This window comes from Aulonocara stuartgranti, assembly GCF_965226115.1.
Source record: "Aulonocara stuartgranti genome assembly, chromosome: 8".
NCBI lineage: Eukaryota > Metazoa > Chordata > Actinopteri > Cichliformes > Cichlidae > Aulonocara > Aulonocara stuartgranti.
The window spans coordinates 3789427-3813380 of record NC_138959.1 but is presented as its reverse complement, the minus strand read 5'-3'; the positions used below and the strand labels follow the sequence as shown (position 1 = coordinate 3813380).

Sequence of the window (23954 nt, the reverse complement as noted above, 5' to 3'; positions counted from 1 at the left end):
GTTCAGCAAAGCAGATCATAAGTAACTTTTACATTGATAAATAGTAAAGAAACACATTTCCAGCTCTATTTTTTTATTCTTAGATTCTGCTAGAGTGGCCTTTCATGATTATCACTTTAAAAGAATCCTTATTTATCTCATGCCGGACTTTCCAGAACAAATAAAGCTTCTGACAAAAAGTTTCATTTTTAAAATTTTAATCAAGTATTTTGTCTTCAAGTGTTATTAAACAACATACATTTGCATCACATAAATATTGAAAGAACATTAAAATAAGGTAAATTATTCAGTTTTTCCATAGCTTGTTAAACATCAGAACTACACATCAGTTCACAGTAACAGTGCTAAAAACACACTCATGGCTTACAAATTACACATTCACTGATTCTATGTCAAAATTCCACATTAACAGTAACCGAGCATTCAGCTTTCCAGCATTTATTAAATGTGAATTTATTTATTGAATGTAAATGTAAATATGATAATCAAATGTACATATCCGTCTCCTTTTATCCATCTACCTTCAGTCTGAGGCTAACATGGCTGAAAATACATTTGAAAAACAGCAGTGAATTATAACCCATTTACTAAAAATAATCCACAAACCTTGTGATTATTCAAGAACAAAGGATGGTTCTGGGTAGTTAAGCTTGTACTTCCTCTGTAATGTTAGCTGGCTCCACACTTCTATTGGTTAGTGGATGTAAACAGTAGAAAGAATATAGTTCCTTTATGCAACTGCTCGCAGCAAGGCTTGTGTTTTGTTTCAGATAGTTATTTTAGACAAGACCCATTGACTTACTAAAACAGCTGGACACTACTGTATTGTAAAATTACTGAAACATGAGCATGAGGTGCATTTGCTGTTTGTGCGGTTATAAACACAGACTGAACACAGATGTGTGACCATTCAGAAATGCCTTAAATGTGAGTTCTGTGGGGAAACAGAGATTGGCTACTATAAAACCTTTAGTGATGAGCTTAGCTGGTCGTTTTGACTCTTATTGAACAGAACATTAAAAGTCAGTCAGATCCATAAAAGTCAAATCTTCACATTTAACAGATTATTTTCTCTCGTGTTTGGCTGCCACAGTACTGTCCAAAACTCTTGAGCCACCCTTCATTTCTTTATATTTTGATTCCAAGGAGCAAGGCTTTTTTGCAATTTAAAGTGGTGTTGACTGATAGTTCTCCAGGCTTTTGTGTTTTTCTTCAGCGGCTTTTTCACTAATTTTCAGTCCAGTTTAGTATTTTCGCACGGACAAAGGGTTACCCAAAGAGTTATTAGCTGAAAACCTGACGTATCTTGTCATGTTGTGCAGTGTGTTCTTAAAAAATTTGAAGAAACTGGACAAGCGAAGACAAACAATGAAGTATCAGACCTAAAATCTATCATCAGAAATGGTCCCAAGTTGAAGGGTGGCTGTTAAGAAGCCATTTACAAGGACGGGAAACAGGAAATGAAAGCTAAGGTGTCCCAAATTACATAAAAATTAGACAGAAAATCAGTGGCAACTTTTGGTTCTGCAGTAAGTAAAGAAGAGGATGTGGAACAAGGTAGAACAGTGTCTACAGCCAACTGTAAAACATTGTGGAGGTACAGTCATGGGCCTGGATGACTGAGAACTTTCACAGACATAAGTCATGGGCCCGGTTTGGAGCTGCTAAGGCAGGCTGTATATTCTGTATTTTCATTATTGTTTGCACATTTCACTAAGCTTTTGATATGTCCCTAGCAAAATATGAAGAAAATCTGACAAAAAGAAAAATACTCTGTCCCTATATTAGGATGCAGGATCTTTGGAGGATAAGTTAGTGTAAGGATGTTTTTTTTATTGTGTTCCATATTTACTTTTTACTTTCTATCCATCCATTTTATAACAGCTGGGCCCAGGTCGCGGGGGCAGAAGCCTAAGCAGAGAAGCCCAGACCTCCATCTTCCTAGTTACCTCCTCCAGTTTGTCCAGGAAAACATCAAGGTGTTCCCAGGAAAGCCAAGAGATATAACTGCAACAGAATGTCCGGGCTGGCTTTGTTCATTATTTGTTCCTTTTATCAAATCAAATCAAATCAAATCACTTTTTATTGTCACATCACATGTGCAGGCACACTGGCACAGCACATGCGAGTGAAATTCTTGTGTGCGAGCCCCACAAGCAACAGAGATGTGCAAACACAACAACACAAACGAGCAAAATACAAGAATGGCCAACCTGAAACTAATAAATATATGTACAATATATAATAGTGTATGCATTTCTGGATGTGTATACTAAATATTTTCCTACGTGTGTGTGTGTGTGTGTGTGTGTGTGTGTGTGTGTGTGTGTGTGTGTGTGTGTGTGTGTGTGTGTGTATACACATTTTTACAAATTAAATAGTAAAAAAATAAAATAATAATAATAATAATAATAATAATAAAATATATAAAATATACAGAGTTGAATATGTGCAAAACAAGTGGCATTTATATACAGTATGGAGTGCATAATGTTAAAGTTCCAGTAGTGAAGCTGAGGTGTCTATGACGTGTTCAGCAGTCTGATGGCCTGATGGAAAAAGCTGTCTCTCAGTCTGCTGGTACGGGACCGGATGCTGCAGAACCTCCTTCCTGATGGAAGCAGTCTGAACAGTTTATGGCTGGGGTGACTGGAGTCCTTGATGATCCTCCCCGCTTTCCTCAGGCACCGCTTCCTGTAGATGTCTTGGAGGGAGGGAAGCTCACCTCCAATTATCCGTTCAGAGCACCGCACTACTCGCTGGAGAGCTTTGCAGTTGTAGGCGGTGATGTTGCCATACCAGGTGGTGATGCATCCAGTGAGGATGCTCTCAATGGCACAGCGATAGAAGGTCCTGAGGATGCGGGGGCTCATGCCGAATCTTTTCAGTCTCCTGAGAAAGAAGAGGCGCTGCTGCGCCTTCTTCACTGTTTTGTTTGTGTGTACTGACCACGTAAGATCCTCAGCCAGGTGTACTCCAAGGAACCGGAAGCTGCTCACTCTCTCCACAGCAGCGCCGTTGATGGTGATGGGGGTGTGTACTTCTCTGCACCTCCGGAAGTCCACTATCAACTCCTTTGTCTTTGCGACGTTGAGGGTGAGATGGTTGTCTTGACACCAGTGGGTCAGGGCGCTGACCTCCTCCCTGTAAGCCGTCTCATCACCATTGGTGATAAGACCCACCACTGTAGTGTCGTCCGCAAACTTCACAATGATGTTGGAGCTGTTAGAGGCTGTGCAGTCGTAGGTGTAGAGTGAGTACAGGAGAGGGCTCAGTACACACCCCTGTGGAGCACCAGTGTTCAGTGTGATGGGGGATGAGGTGATGCTGCCCAGTCTGACCACCTGGCGTCTGTCAGACAGGAAGCTAAGGATCCAGCTGCAGAGGGAGCTGCTCAGTCCTAGATCCTGCAGTTTCCTGTCCAGCTTCGAGGGAACGATGGTATTGAATGCTGAGCTGTAATCTACAAACAGCATCCTCACATACGTGTCTCTCTTTTAGGCTGAGCAGCAGTAAAGAACGACTAACCCAGGAGAAATCTCAAGTAAGATTTGGTCTTTTCATATGATTGGGTAAAGACAAGAAAAATCTAGAATATCAATATGTCTGTGAAGGTTCTCAGTCATCCAGGTCATCGTAGTCAAAGAAGCTTGCAAAGAAAAGCGTCTGGACTTCTTTAAGTTACTTGAAAACGTAAAGAAGGTAACGTAAAGAAGTCCAGACACTTTTCTTTGCAAGCTCCTTTGACTAGAATATCAATATAACATTTTAATTGGATCCATCTTCATTCGAGGAGTCACTCTTGCTTTGGTTTCCTCCTCCTGCACATTCGAAGCCACGTGAATCGTATGACTGCCACTACACAGGCTGTCAGCATAAACAAGATGACCAACAAAAAGCTTATAACATCCACAGAATGATACACATACCAGGGCATCTTATAAGACTCGGTGCGTAAATGTGCAGCTCCTTTGTGCCTCATAACAAACTCAATCCAGTAAACTGCAGCATCCAGAGGATGCATTGGTCTGTCTCGGTGGAGAGCAGACAGATGCTTCATGTTGTTTCTGTAGGAGGGATTGTTAAGAACTTCTTGTAGGACTTTGAGGAAATTCTGCTGGGTGACTTTTGTTACATCCACCATTTTAGCAGCTCCTCGAACTTCCATTCGCAAAATGTTTTCAAACTGGTCAAACAGCAGGGGAATGCCAATAATTGGCACACCATGGTACATGGACTCATAGATCCCATTGGCGCCACCATGAGCCACAAAGGCTTTTATCTTTGGGTGACCCAGCAAGTCGTTTTGGGGCATCCATTTCACCAGAAGGGTATTGTTCCCCACATTGTTGGGGCGTTCACCAGCATGCCTCCATACGACCTTTTGAGGAAGCTGAGCAAAGGCAGCTGCGATTTCTGAAGTTATTTCTATTGGCAAACCATTCACCAGCGTCCCCAGAGACATCAGGATGAAGCCGTGTTCTCCTGAACTTTCAACAAACTCCTCCAACTCTGAAGGTAAGGCCTCAGCAGGCTTACACTGAAATCCTCCAATGTAGACAATGTTCGGCATGGTAGGCCTGGGGAATTCGAAGACAAAGTCCACTCTCATGAGCCACAGGTCTACTCCTTGAAGAAGCTGATAGAAGTTCACATCTGGGCCTAAGTACTTTTCTACCATTCTATCATAGGGAGGACACACTATAAACTTGTCAATGCAGGTTTTGAGGAAGTAGTGGAATGTGTTTTTGACTCTTTCAAAAAAGGTCATCTTGTCAGATATGGCATTTCCAGAAGTTGGGACATATGACGTTGGTGATGGAGCAACCACAAAATGACCTTCCCCACTGGTGATCCATCTGACGTTAAAAACAACTGGAAGCTTTAGTTTGTGGGCCACTATAACTCCAACAGGAAGTCCAGGGTCCATAAGAACCAGGTCAAAATTAGAGTCACGTATCTTCGACATTAGAGTCTTGTTCTCAAATATTTCTACACCTAACAGACTAGCTTGTTGGTGGATTTTTGATAATGAACCTATCATTTCCCAGTAGAACTTTATGAAGGCCATCAAAGATGCCCCTTGTTTTTTGATTTCCAGTATCTTGACCAGGAAAGCTACATAGAAGTCCTGCTCCTCTATGCAGACAGCCTCTGGTAAGGTGACAGTGATGGAGCTGTAATGTGGTGCCTCTTCTTTGACATACCAGCTAGTGGCTGTGCGGACCACAGTGACTTCATGGCCTTTGGCGTGGAGGCTCTGGATCAGCAGGTTCATGTTCACCCAATGGCTGCCATCAACGGGGAACACCAGAATCTTTCCACCCTGGACAGGACTTGGAAGTAGTGACAAAGTCACCCCCAGAAGAAACAGAGAAACTCCTGGAATGCTCCCCATGGATCAAGTCTGAGGAAAACCATAGAACAATTATAATTTAACTGTTAAGTTCACAGTCAATGTTGCAAGTATGATTGTACAAGTGATGCATAAATGACATCTTGAATTTCTTCCAACTGGCAAACTTATTTAAGTTGCAGGACCCACCAGATTACAGAATTATTGATTGAGTTGAAAGGGTTGTCTTTTTGAATGGTGCTACTTAGATAGCTTTCTTATTTCTAAGCAGGTAGTTAAAATTGCCTAAACCTGGCAGGTGTGCAAAAATAAAGGTAAAAAATAAAAAGAGAAGAAAAACAAATACTAGTTCAAAACAAAAAAAACCCCACAGGACTCTAATCACAATGTCCTGGCAGACAATACCATGTCTTTACATGGATTTTGTAGGTCTTGGGCGAACAATTGTCTCTCAGCATCTAATACTGTTGCAAAAGTTTTGAATATAATGGTAAGATATGTATTACCATATAATGGTAAGACATAGGCATGCACTGTGTCATGACCTGATATGAATGAATGCATCCATGTATGAAGGTTAAATACTTCAAGTCAAAGTCAACTTAATTGTGAGTTCTGCTCTATGTTCAGGACATACACAGAAATCAAATGTCATATCCTCCTGATCCACAGTGTGCATACAGATACAGATTCGAAATTACATATTAGGTCTCAGCATATTAAAATGAATTACACAAGATACATTAAAGCCTAGATTCTATTATTGCTTTCTATGCACAAATACATTTGAGGCTTACAAGAATTCTTAAAGGTATATACGCTATTGCATTTCTTTATGTAAAAATATAAAGTATCAATGATTTATTAAAAGCCTCCATCAATTATTGCAAGTGAGGAAACATCAGAATGAAAGTCCTTCATGTAAAGTAAAGGCTAAGACATGGAGCATCTTTTTGAGAGCAGATAACTCTGAGTGGGTAAAGAGGTGAGGGAGGAAGTTCACTATCACGACAGCCTGGCTGATGAAACCTGGTGGAACCACCCAGAACTTTTCTCTGGGGTCACGAGACTAAAAAAGCTGTGTGAGGGGTTTGTGGGATCACCCGCAATACTAACAGTTTTGTAGAGGGAGGGAGAAGATTGAGGCCCCAGATAGCTTCCCTGCTCCATTTACTATATTCTGTGGCTCAAGGTGGTTGAGTCTTCAAACCACACAGAGATGCAGCTGGTGAAGATGCTCTCAATCATGCCTCAGTAGAAGGTGCACATGATGGGTACTAGGGCTGTCACTTGTCTAGATTGTTTTCACTGCACCACATACTAATTGAGATACCTCACTTCTGTAGTATGTCTCATCATTTTTGCTGTTGAAACCCACCATAGTTGTATCATCAAATCAAATCAAATCACTTTTATTGTCACGTCACATCACTGGTACAGCACATGTGAGTGAGATTCTTTTCTGCAAGCTTCACAAGCAACAGTGGTGTGCAAAACAAAGAAATGTAAGAAACAAGCCAATTATAAGAGCAGGAATGTGAGAATTATGAGAATAAATATATGTACAATTTCAGGATGTGCACAATAATGTATGTATGTGTGCCAAACTTTGACAATATCCCTATAAAGTTGCATCACTGCATATTGTTTAGTTTGGACTTTGTTAATTTGACTGAACGCCAAAAATAAATATAAATAAACCATAAATAAACCTGCAAATCTAATAAAGAGGTTATTGCTGTAGTGTGGGGTATGGTTGTGGGTCAGCAGAGTGAAGAGAAGACGACTCAGCAGACATCCCTGCTTGATGTGCTGTTGTTGACCTGAACTGCTGGTGGCCTCTCAGTGAGGAAATCCAGCAGTTAAATACAGGGGGAGGTGTTTCCAAGTGTCTATTAGAGACCCAATACTGTACTTGTGTCTTGGCAAAGACAAACACAATAAACTATTACTCAAGAAACACAAAAAAGGACCGAAGGCTCTGTATAAGCAAGACAGAGAAGAGCCATTGTGTCTAAATATGCCACTTTCTTGGTGTGTGTCAATCAGTCCATGGCTGTTTTTGCCCTGGGCCAAAATAAAATGTTGGCAAAGCTATAAGAGTATAATGCATCTAACTAGTGCACACAGTGACTTTCCACTACAGTTGGTGTTTTATGCACATTTTGAGTCATCTGGAAGATCTGCACAGTATCAGTGGAAAATCTTCCACAACACTTAATGTAGGATATATAGTGTGTCACTCCTTACAGAACATTGATAGTGTAATAATGCAATGACACAGTCACATCCAGCAACAACTCATTTAAAAAACTAAATGGAAACGATATTTGTAAAGTGAAATACGTCTCTTCAGAGATAACCCAATCAATAATCAATTGGTTTCTATGTAAACGTGTCTTCTTTTCTAAATGTCTTTTCCACAACTTGAAAAGATCTCATTTCACCTTGAACATTTCAGCCGACTTTCTGAGGTTGTGAGCTGTCTGCCAAAGCTGTCTAAAGTTTTATTTGTTTTGTTTTTGTGTTTTTTTTCCGGTAGCATGTACTTCAGACAGCTCCAAAAAGCTTGACTTTGGCCAAACAGGGCCAAATCATAACATTATTTAGTCCAAAAACAACATCCATGGACAACTGATGATTACTGGTTTTGCGCCTGGAGGTCCCTGTCATCATAATGGTGGTCTATTTGTTATTAAATGACCATACTATACTTCAAAGGTTGTATTCAATGTACAAAGCACCTATAGTGTGCCACTGGTGAGCTCACACTGCGTGTATTCAAAACACTGCATTTAAAATGACTTGGAACAGTTTAATAACATCACTGTCTGAGCGACCAACAACAACAAGAGAAGAATTTTTGCCAGATGTCAGAGATCAGTGGAGCTTTTTACTCTGCGTATGTGTTGAATCACTTTAAAACTCGAGCAGTTGATTAATATATGTCTGTTTCTCTTTCTGTGCAGTGACTTTGTGTCTGCAACAATCGTGTAACATAAAGTCGCAGAATCTTAGAGGTATGTGGCTGACATCATTGTGGAGGCAGATGCCCCCACAAGATCTTCTCTGGTTATTAAAATAATGGTTTGTCACATTCTGCTCATAAATGCACACTGTGTGCATTAACTCTAAATATACAGTTCTGTGTAATATAGCATTTTAATTCTTCTTTAAGCCACATTTCCTGTTGTTTTCTGCAGCTATCATTTGTAAATTAAACCATACTAAAAACCACTAAATGCCCAACCTGTGCTCTATTTATTGCTACATTTAACAGAGGTTAAGTAACACCCACACCTCTTTGAACTCTGACTGGATTGGATCATGACATCATACCTAGAAAGATGCATCACTGCATATTGTTTAGTTTGGACTTTGTTACTTTGACTGAATCTGTCCAGGCACACATAATACTTGCAACAAACTCAGAGCTTTTTGGAGTAGTTTCTGCTATAGGAGCTCCCTCAAGGATCACTTTGCCATAACGAGATCACACACAGGCTAACCTCACTGTGTAACATGAAATGTTGCAACAAATCAAAGTTCAGGGGGTGTATGTATGTCCTGAGTAATGCCTGCAGTCTCTAATCTCGTCATCTACATTTAGCAGGGATTTTCTAACAAGCTAAAAACACCAAAGAGGAAGAAACATGCCCTTGTATTCAGTTTCTTTTCTGAATGCCAGCTGCTGAAGAAAAAACAACTAAGTCTTCTGAGTTTATTTCGGAAGTGCTGAGTAAGCATTTATAATAGTTTAACTGTTACTGTGAAGGATAGAAAGTGTTGTAACCTACCTTAAATGCCTGAGAATGTGGACAAAAGTACTTTGGATCCTCTCTGAGAGAAAGGAGCTCAGCTTCAGAGTGCAGGAGAAAAGAACCCAAATCCTAATTACTGTGTTGCATAAGGTGGGAGGAGTGTGTAACCCGTGGGTTTCATATGCATGTGCGCAGTTTAGGGTTGGGAGAGGAAAGGGAAGTAGTCTTCCTACAGAGCACATACTCTGTGGCACACACACAAAAACTGTGGAGTAACACAATATCTTCTTAAACAGAATAAAGCCAGTGTGGTCTTGATCTGTATGAGCTCAACCACTGAGATATCCCTGTTCCTAGAAAGTAAGAACATTCCAATGACAAAAGAAAAAACCTGGAATTGCAAATTCTGGGAGTTTGCAAAAGCTCTCGGCATTCTCAGGAAATAACCTTGAGAGAACCAATAGGTTGACACTGGAGCAATGCACACAGCAGCCCTCACAGCTTCCTGTGACCTTAGTGGAACAATACAAAAAATAACATTTTAAAAGAGGTGCAACATTTATACAGTTTTTAATATGATTGCATTTGTATAGTAATCAGTGTTAATCCCAACACCACAGTGCTGCTGATATACAAGGTAAAGACAGAATCAGACTCATCAGAATGAATGCCTGTTTAATCTATAAAAGTAGCATAAATATATATCCTTTAATATCTGGGAACATGTGAAGCTTTTTAGCTCTCGAAAAAAGTGTGGAAAATTACTAGAGGTCAAATAATTACCCCTCGAATGGAAATTCATAGTGATTAGACTGCACCTGCAGGGTGCGCAGCCGCTACTGACTTTACCTACTTAATTCTCATAATTACTTACACACAGCCATGGCTAATGGATCAAACCAAAGACGATACCTATGCCATAAAATATGAGCATAAATGTGATTTATTTGTGTGCATGAAATGGGAGACATGAGCTTTCTTGATACTAGCAGCAGGGGCTGAAAGATTCACGTTGAATTTTGACTGCTATTCGGTGTTGCTCTTGCATTTTAGTTTCTTGGAGTCAGAAATAATCATGTAGTGGATACATGTGTTGGTACACGTGTCAAAAGCCAGCCACTCTCCAAACTTTGAGTCTTAAAAAAATGTAAAAATACAAGTTATAGAAAACGTCTCCCATGATGCAGTTGTTATAAAGGTAGACCTTACCCCCAGAAAACAAAAAAAGGTTTCATGTATCAAGCTGTAAACATCTTTCCTTCTGCTGTAAAGTCTGTGAGGACTGGCTCGCGTTTGGAGACAGCAGAGGAACTGCAGAAGTTGCACATGTAAACATGTAAACACTTTCTTATTCATTTTTGAACCTTATAATCCTCCCACTCACCCACTCCTGTAAACCACTATTGCCCATTGATTAAAATATATCTAAAAGATATATCTAGTGTTCATTTTAATTTCAAATCAAAACCCACAAGTGTTGAGCAGTCAACACCACCGTTTAGGGTTTTTCCCTTATACCAACTTCAGTATTCAAAGCACAGATTCAGACCACCAGAGTTTCATATGAAACAAATGAAATAAAACAGCAAAATAATTTAGAGTTTGGTTTCTTTTTCTCTAATCAATACAAGGTACCAGGTTTTTTAGGGGCTAAATGTTGATCTTGTTTGTAAAATGGTGTTGATATCAGCGAAATAATCAGCTGTAAAACTCTGTAGATTTGAGGGAACTGTGGAATAAGGTTGAAATGAATCAAGGCAGTAAAAGTTCATTCAAACAATGAAAGGGTTTCCTCTTATGAGCTGTGACCATGGAGCTGGTAACATTCATACTTTTAGAGTCTGTGTGTGAAAAATGACCGAATGTGGTCTTAGAAACCGAGGACGTTTCCAGGATATTTCAGATGGGTAGCCATGAGCACAATGCTCAGCCGAAATGCAGAAATTATGACACAAAATTTAGCTTTAGCAAAATGTTTATTACATACCCACAGTAAATGTTCTTTAAGTAAAAAAACTCCTTGTGCTGATGATAATTATTGATTTATTGGTGTGTATATCATGTCAGTGTTGCAGCTGGAGATGATTATAATTACTTATATACTGCTGTTTAGCTTTGTCTACAATGTTACAGCATCATATATTAGTGGCTTTATGTTTCAAAATCTGTTAATTAAAGTGTAACTGATGCTTTGACATAAATTCAGATTAGACTTTTCTTTTTTAATTTTATGCAATTATATAAAAAATGAATTACTGTTTTGGTAAAACACCAATAAAAAATACTCCATGTAAAAAGTCAGTAATAAACTCGAATCATATTTAGGAGAAATGTAATGGTGCTGAATTAATAAAATAATAATACAGCAGTAATTGCTTATGAAAAGCTTCTTATGATGCTCTTGTTCAGCAGCCTGATTGATGTGAGAATGTGTTACCTGTCCAAGCCTGCAGAGATGTGTCTAACATTTTCTGCCTTTTTCTCTGTCCTAACCAATGACTGTATTTCAGAACAGGAACCACGGGAGGATTCAGCCTGAAGACTCACTCTGTTTAATTATTAAGCATTAGGCTTCCTGATGGTTTGGTCCTTTGTTGATAAGTTTCAAATGCTGTGTTTAAAGCTTAGTCAAACAAATTAAGCCAACCTTTACCTCCTCCCACTATCAATGGGATAATTGTATATGTTTACTCATGCATCACTGTGCAGCACAGCACATAACAGCAGACAGTCTACGCAAGGATAACACAAAAACTGCATGACATGCTATTCACTTTTCTTAAGTTTATTGGAGAATTACTTATTGAACTCATTTTGGTAGCTAACTGCAAGGTGAAAGACAAAACATACAAACCACGTGTGTTTACATGTGGAAAACATAAATGTGTTCAATATGTAAATAAAGTTTTTTAATAATAAGAAATGTCTTATAATATATGTTAAAATCCCATGCAACACATACAACAATGCAACCTCAAACTTCTTAATGTGTTTTAATTTCATAGACTACACATGCAGAAATTCCTGCCCCTTTCACACAAAATGTGGAAATATGTTTGTTTTGAATTGAAATTTCATGTTTAAATGACTAAGACTAAGAAAAACAAACTTATAAGCATTGCAGCAACAATAGTATTCCAGGACTTTAAAGTTTAGTATTTTATTTTCGATTGGTCGACAACAAGAAAAATCTAGAATATCAATACAACATTTTGATTGGATCCATCTTCATTCGAGGAGTCACTCTTGCTTTGGTTTCCTCCTCCTGCACATTCGAAGCCACGTGAATCGTATGACTGCCACTACACAGGCTGTCAGCATAAACAAGATGACCAACAAAAAGCTTATAACATCCACAGAATGATACACATACCAGGGCATCTTATAAGACTCGGTGCGTAAATGTGCAGCTCCTTTGTGCCTCATAACAAACTCAATCCAGTAAACTGCAGCATCCAGAGGATGCATTGGTGTGTCTCGGTGGAGAGCAGACAGATGCTTCATGTTGTTTCTGTAGGAGGGATTGTTAAGAACTTCTTGTAGGACTTTGAGGAAATTCTGCTGGGTGACTTTTGTTACATCCACCATTTTAGCAGCTCCTCGAACTTCCATTCGCAAAATGTTTTCAAACTGGTCAAACAGCAGGGGAATGCCAATAATTGGCACACCATGGTACATGGACTCATAGATCCCATTGGCGCCACCATGAGCCACAAAGGCTTTTATCTTTGGGTGACCCAGCAAGTCGTTTTGGGGCATCCATTTCACCAGAAGGGTATTGTTCCCCACATTGTTGGGGCGTTCACCAGCATGCCTCCATACGACCTTTTGAGGAAGCTGAGCAAAGGCAGCTGCGATTTCTGAAGTTATTTCTATTGGCAAACCATTCACCAGCGTCCCCAGAGACATCAGGATGAAGCCGTGTTCTCCTGAACTTTCAACAAACTCCTCCAACTCTGAAGGTAAGGCCTCAGCAGGCTTACACTGAAATCCTCCAATGTAGACAATGTTCGGCATGGTAGGCCTGGGGAATTCGAAGACAAAGTCCACTCTCATGAGCCACAGGTCTACTCCTTGAAGAAGCTGATAGAAGTTCACATCTGGGCCTAAGTACTTTTCTACTATTCTATCATAAGGTGGGCATGCTATAAACTTGTCAATGCAGGTTTTGAGGAAGTAGTGGAATGTGTTTTTGACTCTTTCAGAAAAGGTCATCTTGTCAGATATGGCATTTCCAGAAGTTGGGACATATGACGTTGGTGATGGAGCAACCACAAAATGACCTTCCCCACTGGTCATCCATTTAACATTAAAGACAACTGGAAGCTTTAGTTTGTGGGCCACTATAACTCCAACAGGAAGTCCAGGGTCCATAAGAACCAGGTCAAAATTAGAGTCACGTATCTTCGACATTAGAGTCTTGTTCTCAAATATTTCTACACCTAACAGACTAGCTTGTTGGTAGATTTTTGATAATGAACCTAGCACTTCCCAGTAGAACTTCAAGACAGCCATGAAAGACGTCCCCTGTTTTTGGATCTCCAGTATCTTGACCAGGAAAGTTACAAAGAAGTCCTGCTCCTCTATGCAGACAGCCTCTGGTAAGGTGACAGTGATGGAGCTGTAATGTGGTGCCTCTTCTTTGACATACCAGCTAGTGGCTGTGCGGACCACAGTGACTTCATGGCCTTTGGCGTGGAGGCTCTGGATCAGCAGGTTCATGTTCACCCAATGGCTGCCATCAACGGGGAACACCAGAATCTTTCCACCTTGGACAGGACTTACAGTTAAGGACAATGTCACGCCCAGAAGAAACAGAGAAACTCCTTGAATGCTCCCCATGGATCAATTCTGAGGAAAACAAAAAAAATAATAATAATGATTATTTCAATGATGCCTAAATTAGAACTTGAATTCCTTCTAAGTTATTTTATGAGCTTGTCTTCACTCCTGGCTATGCTACAGGACCCACTGGATTAGACCATTATCAAAAGGGGGCTGTCACGCCCAACTTTTCTGTACAAAAAGAAAAAAAAAACAAGCTCAACACAGGACTCTAAGCACAGCTCCGAGGCATATAAACCCTCATCTTTACATGAATTTTCAAGGCACTGTGGGGAGAAATTATTCCTCAGCAGCCAAACCTTTCTTCAATATTCAACGGTACATTATGATGACCGAATATGAATTCAGGTATGAATATATTAATTAACTACTGGGCAATCATTAGGTGTGTCTCCACCCATCCATCTTCTTCCACTTATCCAGGGCCGGGTCATGGGAGCAACAGGCCAAGCAGAGAAGCCCAAACCTCCCTCTACACGGCCACCTCCTCCAGCTTGTCCGGTTGAACACCAAGGCGTTCCAAGGCCAGCTGAGAGATAAAAATCTCTCCAGGATGTCCTGGGTCTGCCCCTGGGCCTCCTCCCATTGCAGAACACCTCACCCAGGAGACGCCCAGGAGGCATCCTTGTCAGATGCCCGAACCACCTCAACTGGCTCCTTTCGATGTGGAGCAGCAGCGGCTCTACTCTGAGCCCCTCCCAGATGGCCGAACTTCTCGCCCTATCTCTAAGGGAGAGGCCAGCCACCCTTCGGAGGAACCCCATTTCTGCCGCTTGTATCCCAAATCTCGTTCTTTCGGTCACTACCCACACTTCGTATCTATAGGTGAGGGACGTAGATCGACAGGTAAACCGAGAGCTTCGCTTTTACACTCACCTCTCTTACAACAGACCGGTACAGCGTCCGCATCACCGCAGCCAATCTCCAGCTCTCTTCTCCCATCACTCATGAACAAGACCCCAAGATACTTAAACTTGATCTTGACAACCCTTGCAGTTGTCAAGATCCATCACTGCATATTGTGTAGCTTGGACTCTCTTTTCTTTGACAAAATCTATTCATAGACACGCAAAATACTTGCAAAGCCCTCAAAACCTTTTGGTGTGGTTCCCGCTGCAGGAGCTCTGTTAAGGATGACATTTTGCCATAATAAGACACATACACACAGCTACACTGTCCAAACCAGTTAACATGAAATGTTGCAACAAATCATGGTCCAGTGGGGGGTATGTCCTGCCTGCAGTCTCTAATCTCATCATATGCGTGTAGCAGGGACTTTCTAATAAGCTAAAAGAACAACAAGAAGACACACACCCTTGTATTCTGTTTCCTGTCTGCATGACAGTTGCTAAGTAAGCATTTTGACTCAATTAACTATTAATGTGAAGCATAGGGCGTATGAACCTACCTTCAATCCTCGAGCGTGTGGAGAAAAGTACTTTCAGACTAGTGTGGAAGAGGGGAGCTCAACTTCAGATTACATAAGAAAAGAACCCAAATCCTGATTATTGTGTTGCATAAGGTGGGAGGCGTGTGGATCTTAAATATAAATATATAAATATATAATTTGGACTCACAGTCACAACTCACAAATGAGCGGCAAATGGCTCTTCCAAACACCCAAGTTTTATTTTGGATGCTCATATTATTTAACTTTGCAGACAGAAGCTAAATTATTCCACAAAGAATACCAGGGTCCCAATTCTTAGCCTCCCTGCTGCTAATAGGGAGTTGTGTAACCTTTTTACTGGATAACAGCCCACAATCATTTGTTGTCGTTTTCAGCAAGTCTTACATACTGAGCAATCCCAGCCTATTCTTCTTTCTTCAACCTCTCAAGCTCCTCCATATTTGAAGTTCTTATGGCATGGACTTTAGTCACCCCACAGTTTTTCAGTAGGACTCAGGTCAGGGCTTTGTGTAGGCCAGTCAAGAAAGTTCAACTTTCACATCCTTCCTTTTCATGATTCCTGCCACCTTTACAAGATCCCACTACTGAAGCATCACCACAGCACAATACTTCCACAACCGTGTTTCACCCTTTTTATTTGGCTTGTACACCTCTGCCTTCTTTCTCCATGAATAAGCAGCAAAGGTCTCCAGTTTCAACTCTCTTCTCCAGGTTGTCCACATACTTCAGTCTGGCTTGAAGGTGTCTCTTCTACAGAAGCTGAGTTTTTCTTGGTCTGCAACCTGACAGTCTATTACTGTTCAGGGTTCTAATCATTGTCATCTTTGAGGCTACAGTGGGCTAAGCCATGCACCATTGTCTCTGAAGTTGTTCTTGGGTCTTTAGACACATTTCTCACTAATTTTCTTTCCAGAGTCTTTGAAATCTTGTACTTCCTCCCTCTGCCAGGCAGTGCTTTAAGTGGCCCAAAAGAGGTGCCGGTACTCTATTTTTTTTCCGCCTCCCCTGAGGTAACAACAACTATATTGAATGGGTTTTATATACAACAGTCAACAGACAACCTTATACAAAATAATAAATCATTTTATTAGTTTGTGGATTTGCTTGGGCTAGAAAGAGCTACTGAACATAAATAAAATGTGCAAAAAGGTATTGAAATTTTTTTTAACAAAATGTACATAAAATAAATTATAAACTAATTTGTATTTTGCTCTCTCTTGAGTCACTTCTGCTATCAGCAGCAGCACTTGTAAAGTGTACCTGCAGAGCTTGGTAGTTCTCCCATACTGCTTTCACTGTTCTCTCACTTGAAGCAACCCAACGCACTGATAAAACACGGCCTATCACAAGGAGACGTTGTCCAACATTGTGAGCACTCTCGGTTAACTCCCTTTGGTTTTTTGGTGATGCATGGTAGAGGGAGTAAAGCTGATCTAAGAATATTTTAAAGTGGTTGATTCCTCCTACCTCCTTCAAAACATCACAAACTGCCAGTTCCAGTCTGTGATTGGAACAATGCCAGACAAACAGGTAAGGGAATTTGGAACAAAGCTGTGCAGCAACTCCTGCTTTCCTCCCAAGCATCACTGAGGCTCCATCACAAGCAAATGCCAACAAATGTTCCTGTAGGTAGTGAGGGTCAAAGCCATTATTATGAAGACATCCTAACAGTGCTTCAGTGATGTCCTTTGCTGTGGTCCCCTGCAGCTCAATCAGTTCAAAAAGTATTGTGTCTGGATTTTCACTGGAAATAGCTGACCGCAGGCACACGACAAGCACAGACTTTCCACTTATTGTAGTGGATTCATCAATGAGCACACACAATTTTCTTTTATTCATCACTATGTCATTGACTACCTTCTTTTTCATTTCAGCTGCAATGTGATCCAGTATATTTGCACATGAGTTATTAGAGTGCAAAACTCTGCCCATCTTGACACCATTAAAAACTTGCAACTGGACATCTATTGGCATGTCTGTAAAGGGACGCCCATGCTTGCCAATCTTATAAGCTGTTCTAAACACATTGCAAGCTGAAGCGTAGTCAGCCTTTCTCATATCTTCAATGTGTTTTTGCATTGTATTTTGTGTTGCCTTCTCTTTTATTTCAACTGCTTTCTTGTGATAAATTGAGTCTCTGTGCTCTTTTATTTTCTTTCGTGGTGAGTTTTGTTGTGCAGCCTTGTCCCTTCCAAAAGACGAGATTAAGCACCCACTCCACTCCTGCGACACTCTCTGCCCTTGCTGCATGTCCACGCGAGCACAAACTTGACTACACACACTACAACCCAACTTTTGATTTCTGCTGATCAGCCACTTGTAATTTGTGGAGAAATACCGGACTTGTGCTTGGGACCAACATTCTGGCCACTCATGCTCGCTAACGCGGCTGTTGTCATCGGTAGAAATGGTGTCATTCTCGTCCTCGTCGTCGCCAAAAGTGCCGTCGTCCGCGGCTGCGACACTAGTGCAGCTTTCGTTAGCTTGCGTCTGACCTGCAGCGATATCATTCTGGCTTGGTGGGGTGTCAGCCAGCGAGTCCTCTGATTCTGACCTTGTTCTTTTACTAGTCAGAGTCTGAAGCCAGGAGAGCATATTAAGTGTTCATTGTTTTTGTATTTTAACGAGCAGCTGTTTGCGCGTTTTACACACACTCTCCGGACCACGTTGAGTTGTTGACATGACAACGGCAAAAGCGACGCATGCGCTTTTCACTTGTAAAACACATTGGTGTATGGGTAATGTAGTCTCTGCTCTCGGTGGGACGAATTAGGAAGCGTGCTTGTGAAGGGCGCTCTGAAAAGCGGCAGCGCAGCCAAACGATTATAACAGATGTGCAAATGAGAGTACCGGTACGCTAAAAGCACGTCCTGGGCGCATGGAGAGGTGGCGGTACTCTCAAGAGCTATATTTAGAAGTGGCGGTACTGAGTACCGGCGCGTACCGGCCCACTTAAAGCACTGCTGCCAGGTGTGTTCTGTACTATGTGGCTCTTGATTTTGATACATCTTATTTCAGTTCTTGACACTTGGAAAGACTGAGATAATTTTATATATCTATTTTCTGCTTTGTGGATGTCAACGATTCTTTTTCTTGAGTCTAAACTGATGTCTTTTGTTTTTGGCATAAAGCTTTTTAATGTTATAGCCCAAACCCTTGGTGGGTTTTTTATTCTGTGAGAACATTTTTAGGTAACGCTCAGACTGGCTTTGAACATTACCAAGTCAAAGCGCATCATTGAACAGCAGTGGTTTTTGCCATGGTTCAATCTCCTGAGGCCTGATTATATTGATCATGGTAGTTTTTGTTTTTCTGAAATGATTCTGGTATTGTGTATAAATAAATACAAATTATTGAAGTTTTTGAAAGAAAACTAGTATTTTTAGAAGTGCTGTGTTGAAAATATTTTATCAATTAACGAAGCTCTTCATTGGAAAGGTTGATCATTTTGTCCTCATTTGACAGTGAATGCTGATGCTGATGCTTTGGTTGGATGATCTTATAACTGAGCAGCTCACAGCATTAATAAGGTCAAGGTAATCTGTGTCCATCCACTCTTGTCTGTTGCTGAAAGTGAAATGTAAATGAGACCTGGCCCGACTTTTTAAGGTTTCTTTTCAGACTTTCACAGAATAGTGCCCAAGGTGCTCAGTCAGCCATGACAAGAGCCATTTTGATTCCCACGGGGTCAAATACAGCTGCTCTTTAACACCTGCAGTCCCTGCTGCAGACTGGGCTCACTCCATAAAATATTTACGTTTATCACTATGAAGAGCTGATCATTACACATCAATCACTTGCTGTCTTGAGGAGTTGTTGATTTCTTTGCAAAGTAAAGTTAACTGTTGTTTCTACTGTGTGATGGTGGCTCTAATGAGACTTTAAAATTTGTTCTAAATTTTTTTTTTTTTTTTTTGATGTGCCAATCCAACATCCCATACCTCCAACCCAGACACACTTAAAACTATTCTCTACCTGTGTAAAGCAAGGAGGTGTTTCGTGTTCTTATTTTAATTTACGCTTTTATGGATGTTTTTTATTTTTATTTTTTGTACTTCTTGTTAAATACAACGTCACAAATAAACGCTGACATGGTTGAACAGATGTTCTACATCAGCTGGAATTTACTGAGATGGCGCTGACACGGTGGACAGATTCTGTAATCCTATTTACTTCTTTTTTTTATCACTGAAACTGTTTCTGCTTTAAGGAGGTCACGTGTTGATCTAAAGGGAAAAACCACGAGTGGATTCCGGGCATCGCGTCTTTGTGTGAATGTATGAAAAGGCTCTGGGAGGTTAAAGAGACTCGCTTCGCCACCGGTAAAATGCCTCGTTTGTGCGCTCTGCTCGCCCTGCTCTTTGCTGCAGGCTGCTCGCTGTGCGCTGCGGATGTCGGGACCTTCACTCCGTGCCTGCAGTTCTTTTACAGGTCTTGGCCCCCTAAGGGTCTGGCAGGGACGCCGATCTGCCAGCGTTTTATCAACAAGTATCGGTTCGCCACCCTGTACAGCCGACCCCGCCGCTCGCCCTGGTTTTCCGCCTATTTGTACACAGTACCTGCGGGAAAGAGACCCTCAGCATCCTGGAAGTTTGAGCCACAGGTGAGAGTTTGAATAATCCGTGTGTGTTTATATTAAAAAGAACAACAAAAGTAATAGATAGCATGCATCATGGTGATTATTGAAGCTGGAATGGAAACAGGCCAAAGTAAAAAACAAAAACAAAACACAAAACACAAAAATTAAACTAAACTAAAAGAAAAAAACCGAGTTTAAGCAGAACTTAGACTTTGTGCTGTATCAGCTCTGCGTGCAAACACGCTGCACACTTCACGTCTCAGAACTGTTAACCGCTCCAAGTGTGTTGACATGCCAGCGAAAATCATGTGATTGTCGAGCATGTGCGTCAAGAGGAATTTGGTTTATGGGAGGAAGTTGACTGTTGACATAATTACTATAGCGCTGGCTGGTACACAATATTTTTGACACTGCATGTTTGAACGAGATAAAAGATGACTTGGTAAATCCTTTAATTGTCCCACAAGGAGAAATTTGATAAAATTTACTGGAATACACACAAAATGTGTGTTCCACTGTAAAACCCCAAAATATAAGAGTCACACAAGAGTTAAATGGGGAAGGCAAAATAAAATGACTGTGATGGTTTGGTAGAGTTGGAGTGGGAAGCAGAAGAACAAATATTTCATTTGAATGCTGCTTTTCCCAACTTCCTCTTGTGAAGTTTGTTTTTGTTATGTTATGTGAAGCTCTTTGTACGCTTATCTAATCCTATTTTCACTTGCAGCAAAGTCAAGGCCAAAAGTCAAACTTTTACTGACAAATAAAGCAAATTAATGCAAACAGTCAGCATTTGCAGTATTGACCTTTCTCCTTGTTTCTTCAGTGGGCTGGTTTCAGTCATTATGCAAATGTACGGTTTATAAGATTGGGGAAACCTGCAGTCAGCTGAGACTGAAGAAGTCACCTGGATGAGTGACAAAACGTTTCTCCCACTGAAAACGCTACATCCAGATGAACAGAATCAACTTGTGGAGCTTTAGCTTTCTGCTCATTTCTGCAGATTGGTCAGTTTAGGGATTTTTAACAGGACACTTTTCAGTGGCACGGCTGAGATCTGTGTCAAGGGTAAACCCTGATTGATCCTGCCTCAATCAGTGCTGCAAACTGATCGCTTTCTGAGGACTGGCCATACTAAAAACATGAATAAAGAGAAATAAATGAATAAAAACTGAAGTGTTAAAGTGTTTGAAACTCAAATTTTGTGCTACTTCCAAACCTTTGGGCCATATCTGTTTTACGGTACAGTTAACAGGTTGAAAGGGGATATAACACTTCTTTTTTTTTCTTTTTTTGTGCCGCATATTTCTTGTAGGACACTTTCTCGCTTTTATAATGTCAAAAATATCCAACACTGGCTCAATATGTGAGACTGTAAGGAAGTGGGGGTGGTGGTTGTAACCCTTTGACTGTTTATATCAAGAAAACTTTCCACGACATCCTGTTAAAGGCCGTGTGATATGAATAAATAAAAGTGTTAAGATTTCTCATCCCAACTAATAAAATGACGAAAAGCCTGAAAGTTCTTTGGACGATAAACATAGTAAGCGCCACATGTGCAGCAGGAGATACCCCACTCCTCCACCCTAAACGGAAACCCCCCTGTTCCTCTGATTAGTCAAAGGCGGAAATGAAATTGTGACTCTATTTGCCTAATTTATGTCCCCACTTTTGATTTCAGTGTGATGATCTGCTTTGCATTTCACACTTCTGAATGTACAGAAATGGGCTGCAGCTTATCCAGACAAACAGCAGGGGGCACTAGCAAGAGCACTTCTCAATGAGAAGGAGCAATTGGAGCTAAACATGTAAAATACGTTTTTACACCTGCTTCTAGAAAAAAACGATCTTACTTTAGTAAATACAGCAATGATAATAATATAAAGCAATGCTTCTGTAGTTTCTCTAATTAGGACGCTGACATTGTGCAAAAACCCTTAGCATTCTGCGTCTCCAAAAGTTGATTCTGTTCATCTGGATGTAGCGTTTTCAGTGGGAGAAACAATGGGCTGGACCTCCCAGCCCATTGTTTCTTCAGTGGGCTGGTTTCAGTCATTATGCAAATGTACTGTTTATAAGATTGGGGAAACCTGCAGTCAGCTGAGACTGAAGAAGTCACTTGGATGAGTGAAGAAACATTTCTCTCACTGAAAACTCTACATCCAGATGAACAGAATCAACTTGTGGAGTTTTAGCTTTCTGCTCATTTCTGCAGATTGGTCAGTTTAAGGATTTTTAACAGGACACTTGCTTGATGTCCTGTCTAGTCCCAGAGTAAAAAAATGTGACATATAAGTGAAGGCCACACTGAAAACATGTTTATAGTCTTGGACTAAAGGCAGTATCAAGTGGCAATGCCAAAATAAACTTCATAACTTAGCATCTTTTATTTTGTGAATATTTGCTTATTTAGCATGAGGCTAGGACAAATCCCTCTCAACCGTAGGTGGACTGGTAATGACCGGGAGGTTAAGTTTAAAGCATAGTCCTGGTACTTCCATTGAAGCATTGCTGATAATAGTACAAATGCAGCTTTAGGAGTGTCGACAACATTTTAGCCGAACAGCTTAAAGTCATTTGTGAAATCAGTGAAGTGTAAAGTCTGTAATAAAACCCCGTTTCTTCCTTTGCTGATAAACAGTTAGCCTACCCAGGGGGAGATGGCAACATGGAACAGTTCCCCCCAGGCCCTCTGGATCAGAACATCGTGGAGAGCCAGGCAGTGCAGCTGGACTACATCAACTCCACCTACTCCCGTGGCCACTTGAACCCCAGCCTCCACCACATGAGCCACGACACCCGCTCATCCACCTTCACCCTCACCAACGTGGTTCCCCAAAAGAACGGTTCTAATGATGGGCCTTGGGAACTTCTGGAGCACAGTGTGAATCACACCTTAGCAACCTACTGTCTCGGAGATGCCTACGTCGTGACGGGCATCATCCCCTACCGCAATGACGAGCACTGGCTCAAGAATCACCGCGTGGCGGTGCCTGAGTATATGTGGTCTGCCTACTGCTGTCCAAAGTACAACCAAAGTCTTCCAAAAGAGCTAACCAACGCCTTTCCCACGTACGCGGGCATCGGACGCAACGACCCCAACAGCAGCGAGGAGATTGTGCCTGTTGATAAGACGGTTAAGAAACAATTCAGGGGATATGATGTGAGAAATATGTCCCTGGAAACACTCGAGATGTACTTGAAGGACAGATTCAATACTGTTGTTAGTGTGTTTTATGAGCAGTGCACCGGATCAGACCTCACAGAAAATACATAAATGATACATAAATGCTGTTATATACACATTTCTGTGAGGAGAATAACACAAAGTGCAAATATTAATGACCACTACTGAAATGACTCATACACAACGCGCTGCCGCTGAGTTCAAGTATGCACAAAACACTTTAAACCACTAGGTGGTGTCCTTGTGCAATACATGTAGCTCCACATTTCGGCTGAAGTTGTATGTATGTATCAAACTAATTCATATTCTGATTCTGATTCACTAAATAACTAATAATGATCAGTGGTGTAAGAACTACTCAGGTACTAAACAACAATGCACATTCCTACCAAAGTAGAGCACAGATGTTTTGTTAGCCAAATATACTTGAAGTATCAAAGAAAACTTTTCATAACCTGATCTATAACTTCTATATCTTTGCCCCAAAGGAAAAAGTGGCAATGACTCCAACTCTTACATGCAACATCTATATTACTACGTATTATTCTTTTATTTTTTACTATTGAGAAATTGGAATGTCCTAATTTTCCCTTTTGGGTGCATAAAGTACATCCGATTTATCTAACAGCACATAGTATGTGTTAATATGTGCACCTGCAAATGACAGAAACTATAATAAATCAATATAGAAAAGATTTTCATTGCTGCAGTGTTTGTGTCCTAAATCAGCTTCCACTGTCTGAATCAAAATGTTGTAAAATTCCACAGATGATTAAAAATGTAAAGCTTGACTCTTAAAATTATATTCAAACACA

General features: G+C 40.7%; 3 protein-coding genes across 3 annotated transcripts; 1 reads left to right on the top strand and 2 right to left on the bottom strand.

Moving 5' to 3' along the window:
* Nucleotides 1-2859: 2859 nt before the first annotated feature.
* On the bottom strand, nt 2860-9242 carry LOC309713499 (UDP-glucuronosyltransferase 2B31-like). The gene is made up of 2 exons (XM_082545163.1): nt 9154-9242; nt 2860-5407 (listed from the first exon to the last, which is right to left on the bottom strand). The coding sequence occupies exon 2, from the start codon at nt 5396-5398 to the stop codon at nt 3797-3799; it is 1602 nt and encodes a 533-aa protein (XP_082401289.1). The 5' UTR covers nt 5399-5407; nt 9154-9242; the 3' UTR covers nt 2860-3796.
* Nucleotides 9243-12242: 3000 nt separating this feature from the next.
* On the bottom strand, nt 12243-15438 carry LOC309712602 (UDP-glucuronosyltransferase 2B31-like). Its single transcript, XM_082543506.1, has 2 exons — nt 15371-15438; nt 12243-13968 (listed from the first exon to the last, which is right to left on the bottom strand). Exon 2 carries the CDS (start codon nt 13957-13959, stop codon nt 12358-12360), a length of 1602 nt encoding a protein of 533 aa, XP_082399632.1. The 5' UTR covers nt 13960-13968; nt 15371-15438; the 3' UTR covers nt 12243-12357.
* Nucleotides 15439-19487: 4049 nt separating this feature from the next.
* On the top strand, nt 19488-23834 carry LOC309712581 (endonuclease domain-containing 1 protein-like). The gene is made up of 2 exons (XM_082543476.1): nt 19488-19976; nt 22594-23834. The coding sequence occupies exons 1-2, from the start codon at nt 19653-19655 to the stop codon at nt 23227-23229; spliced, it is 960 nt and encodes a 319-aa protein (XP_082399602.1). The 5' UTR covers nt 19488-19652; the 3' UTR covers nt 23230-23834.
* The last annotated feature ends 120 nt before the right edge of the window (nt 23835-23954 follow it).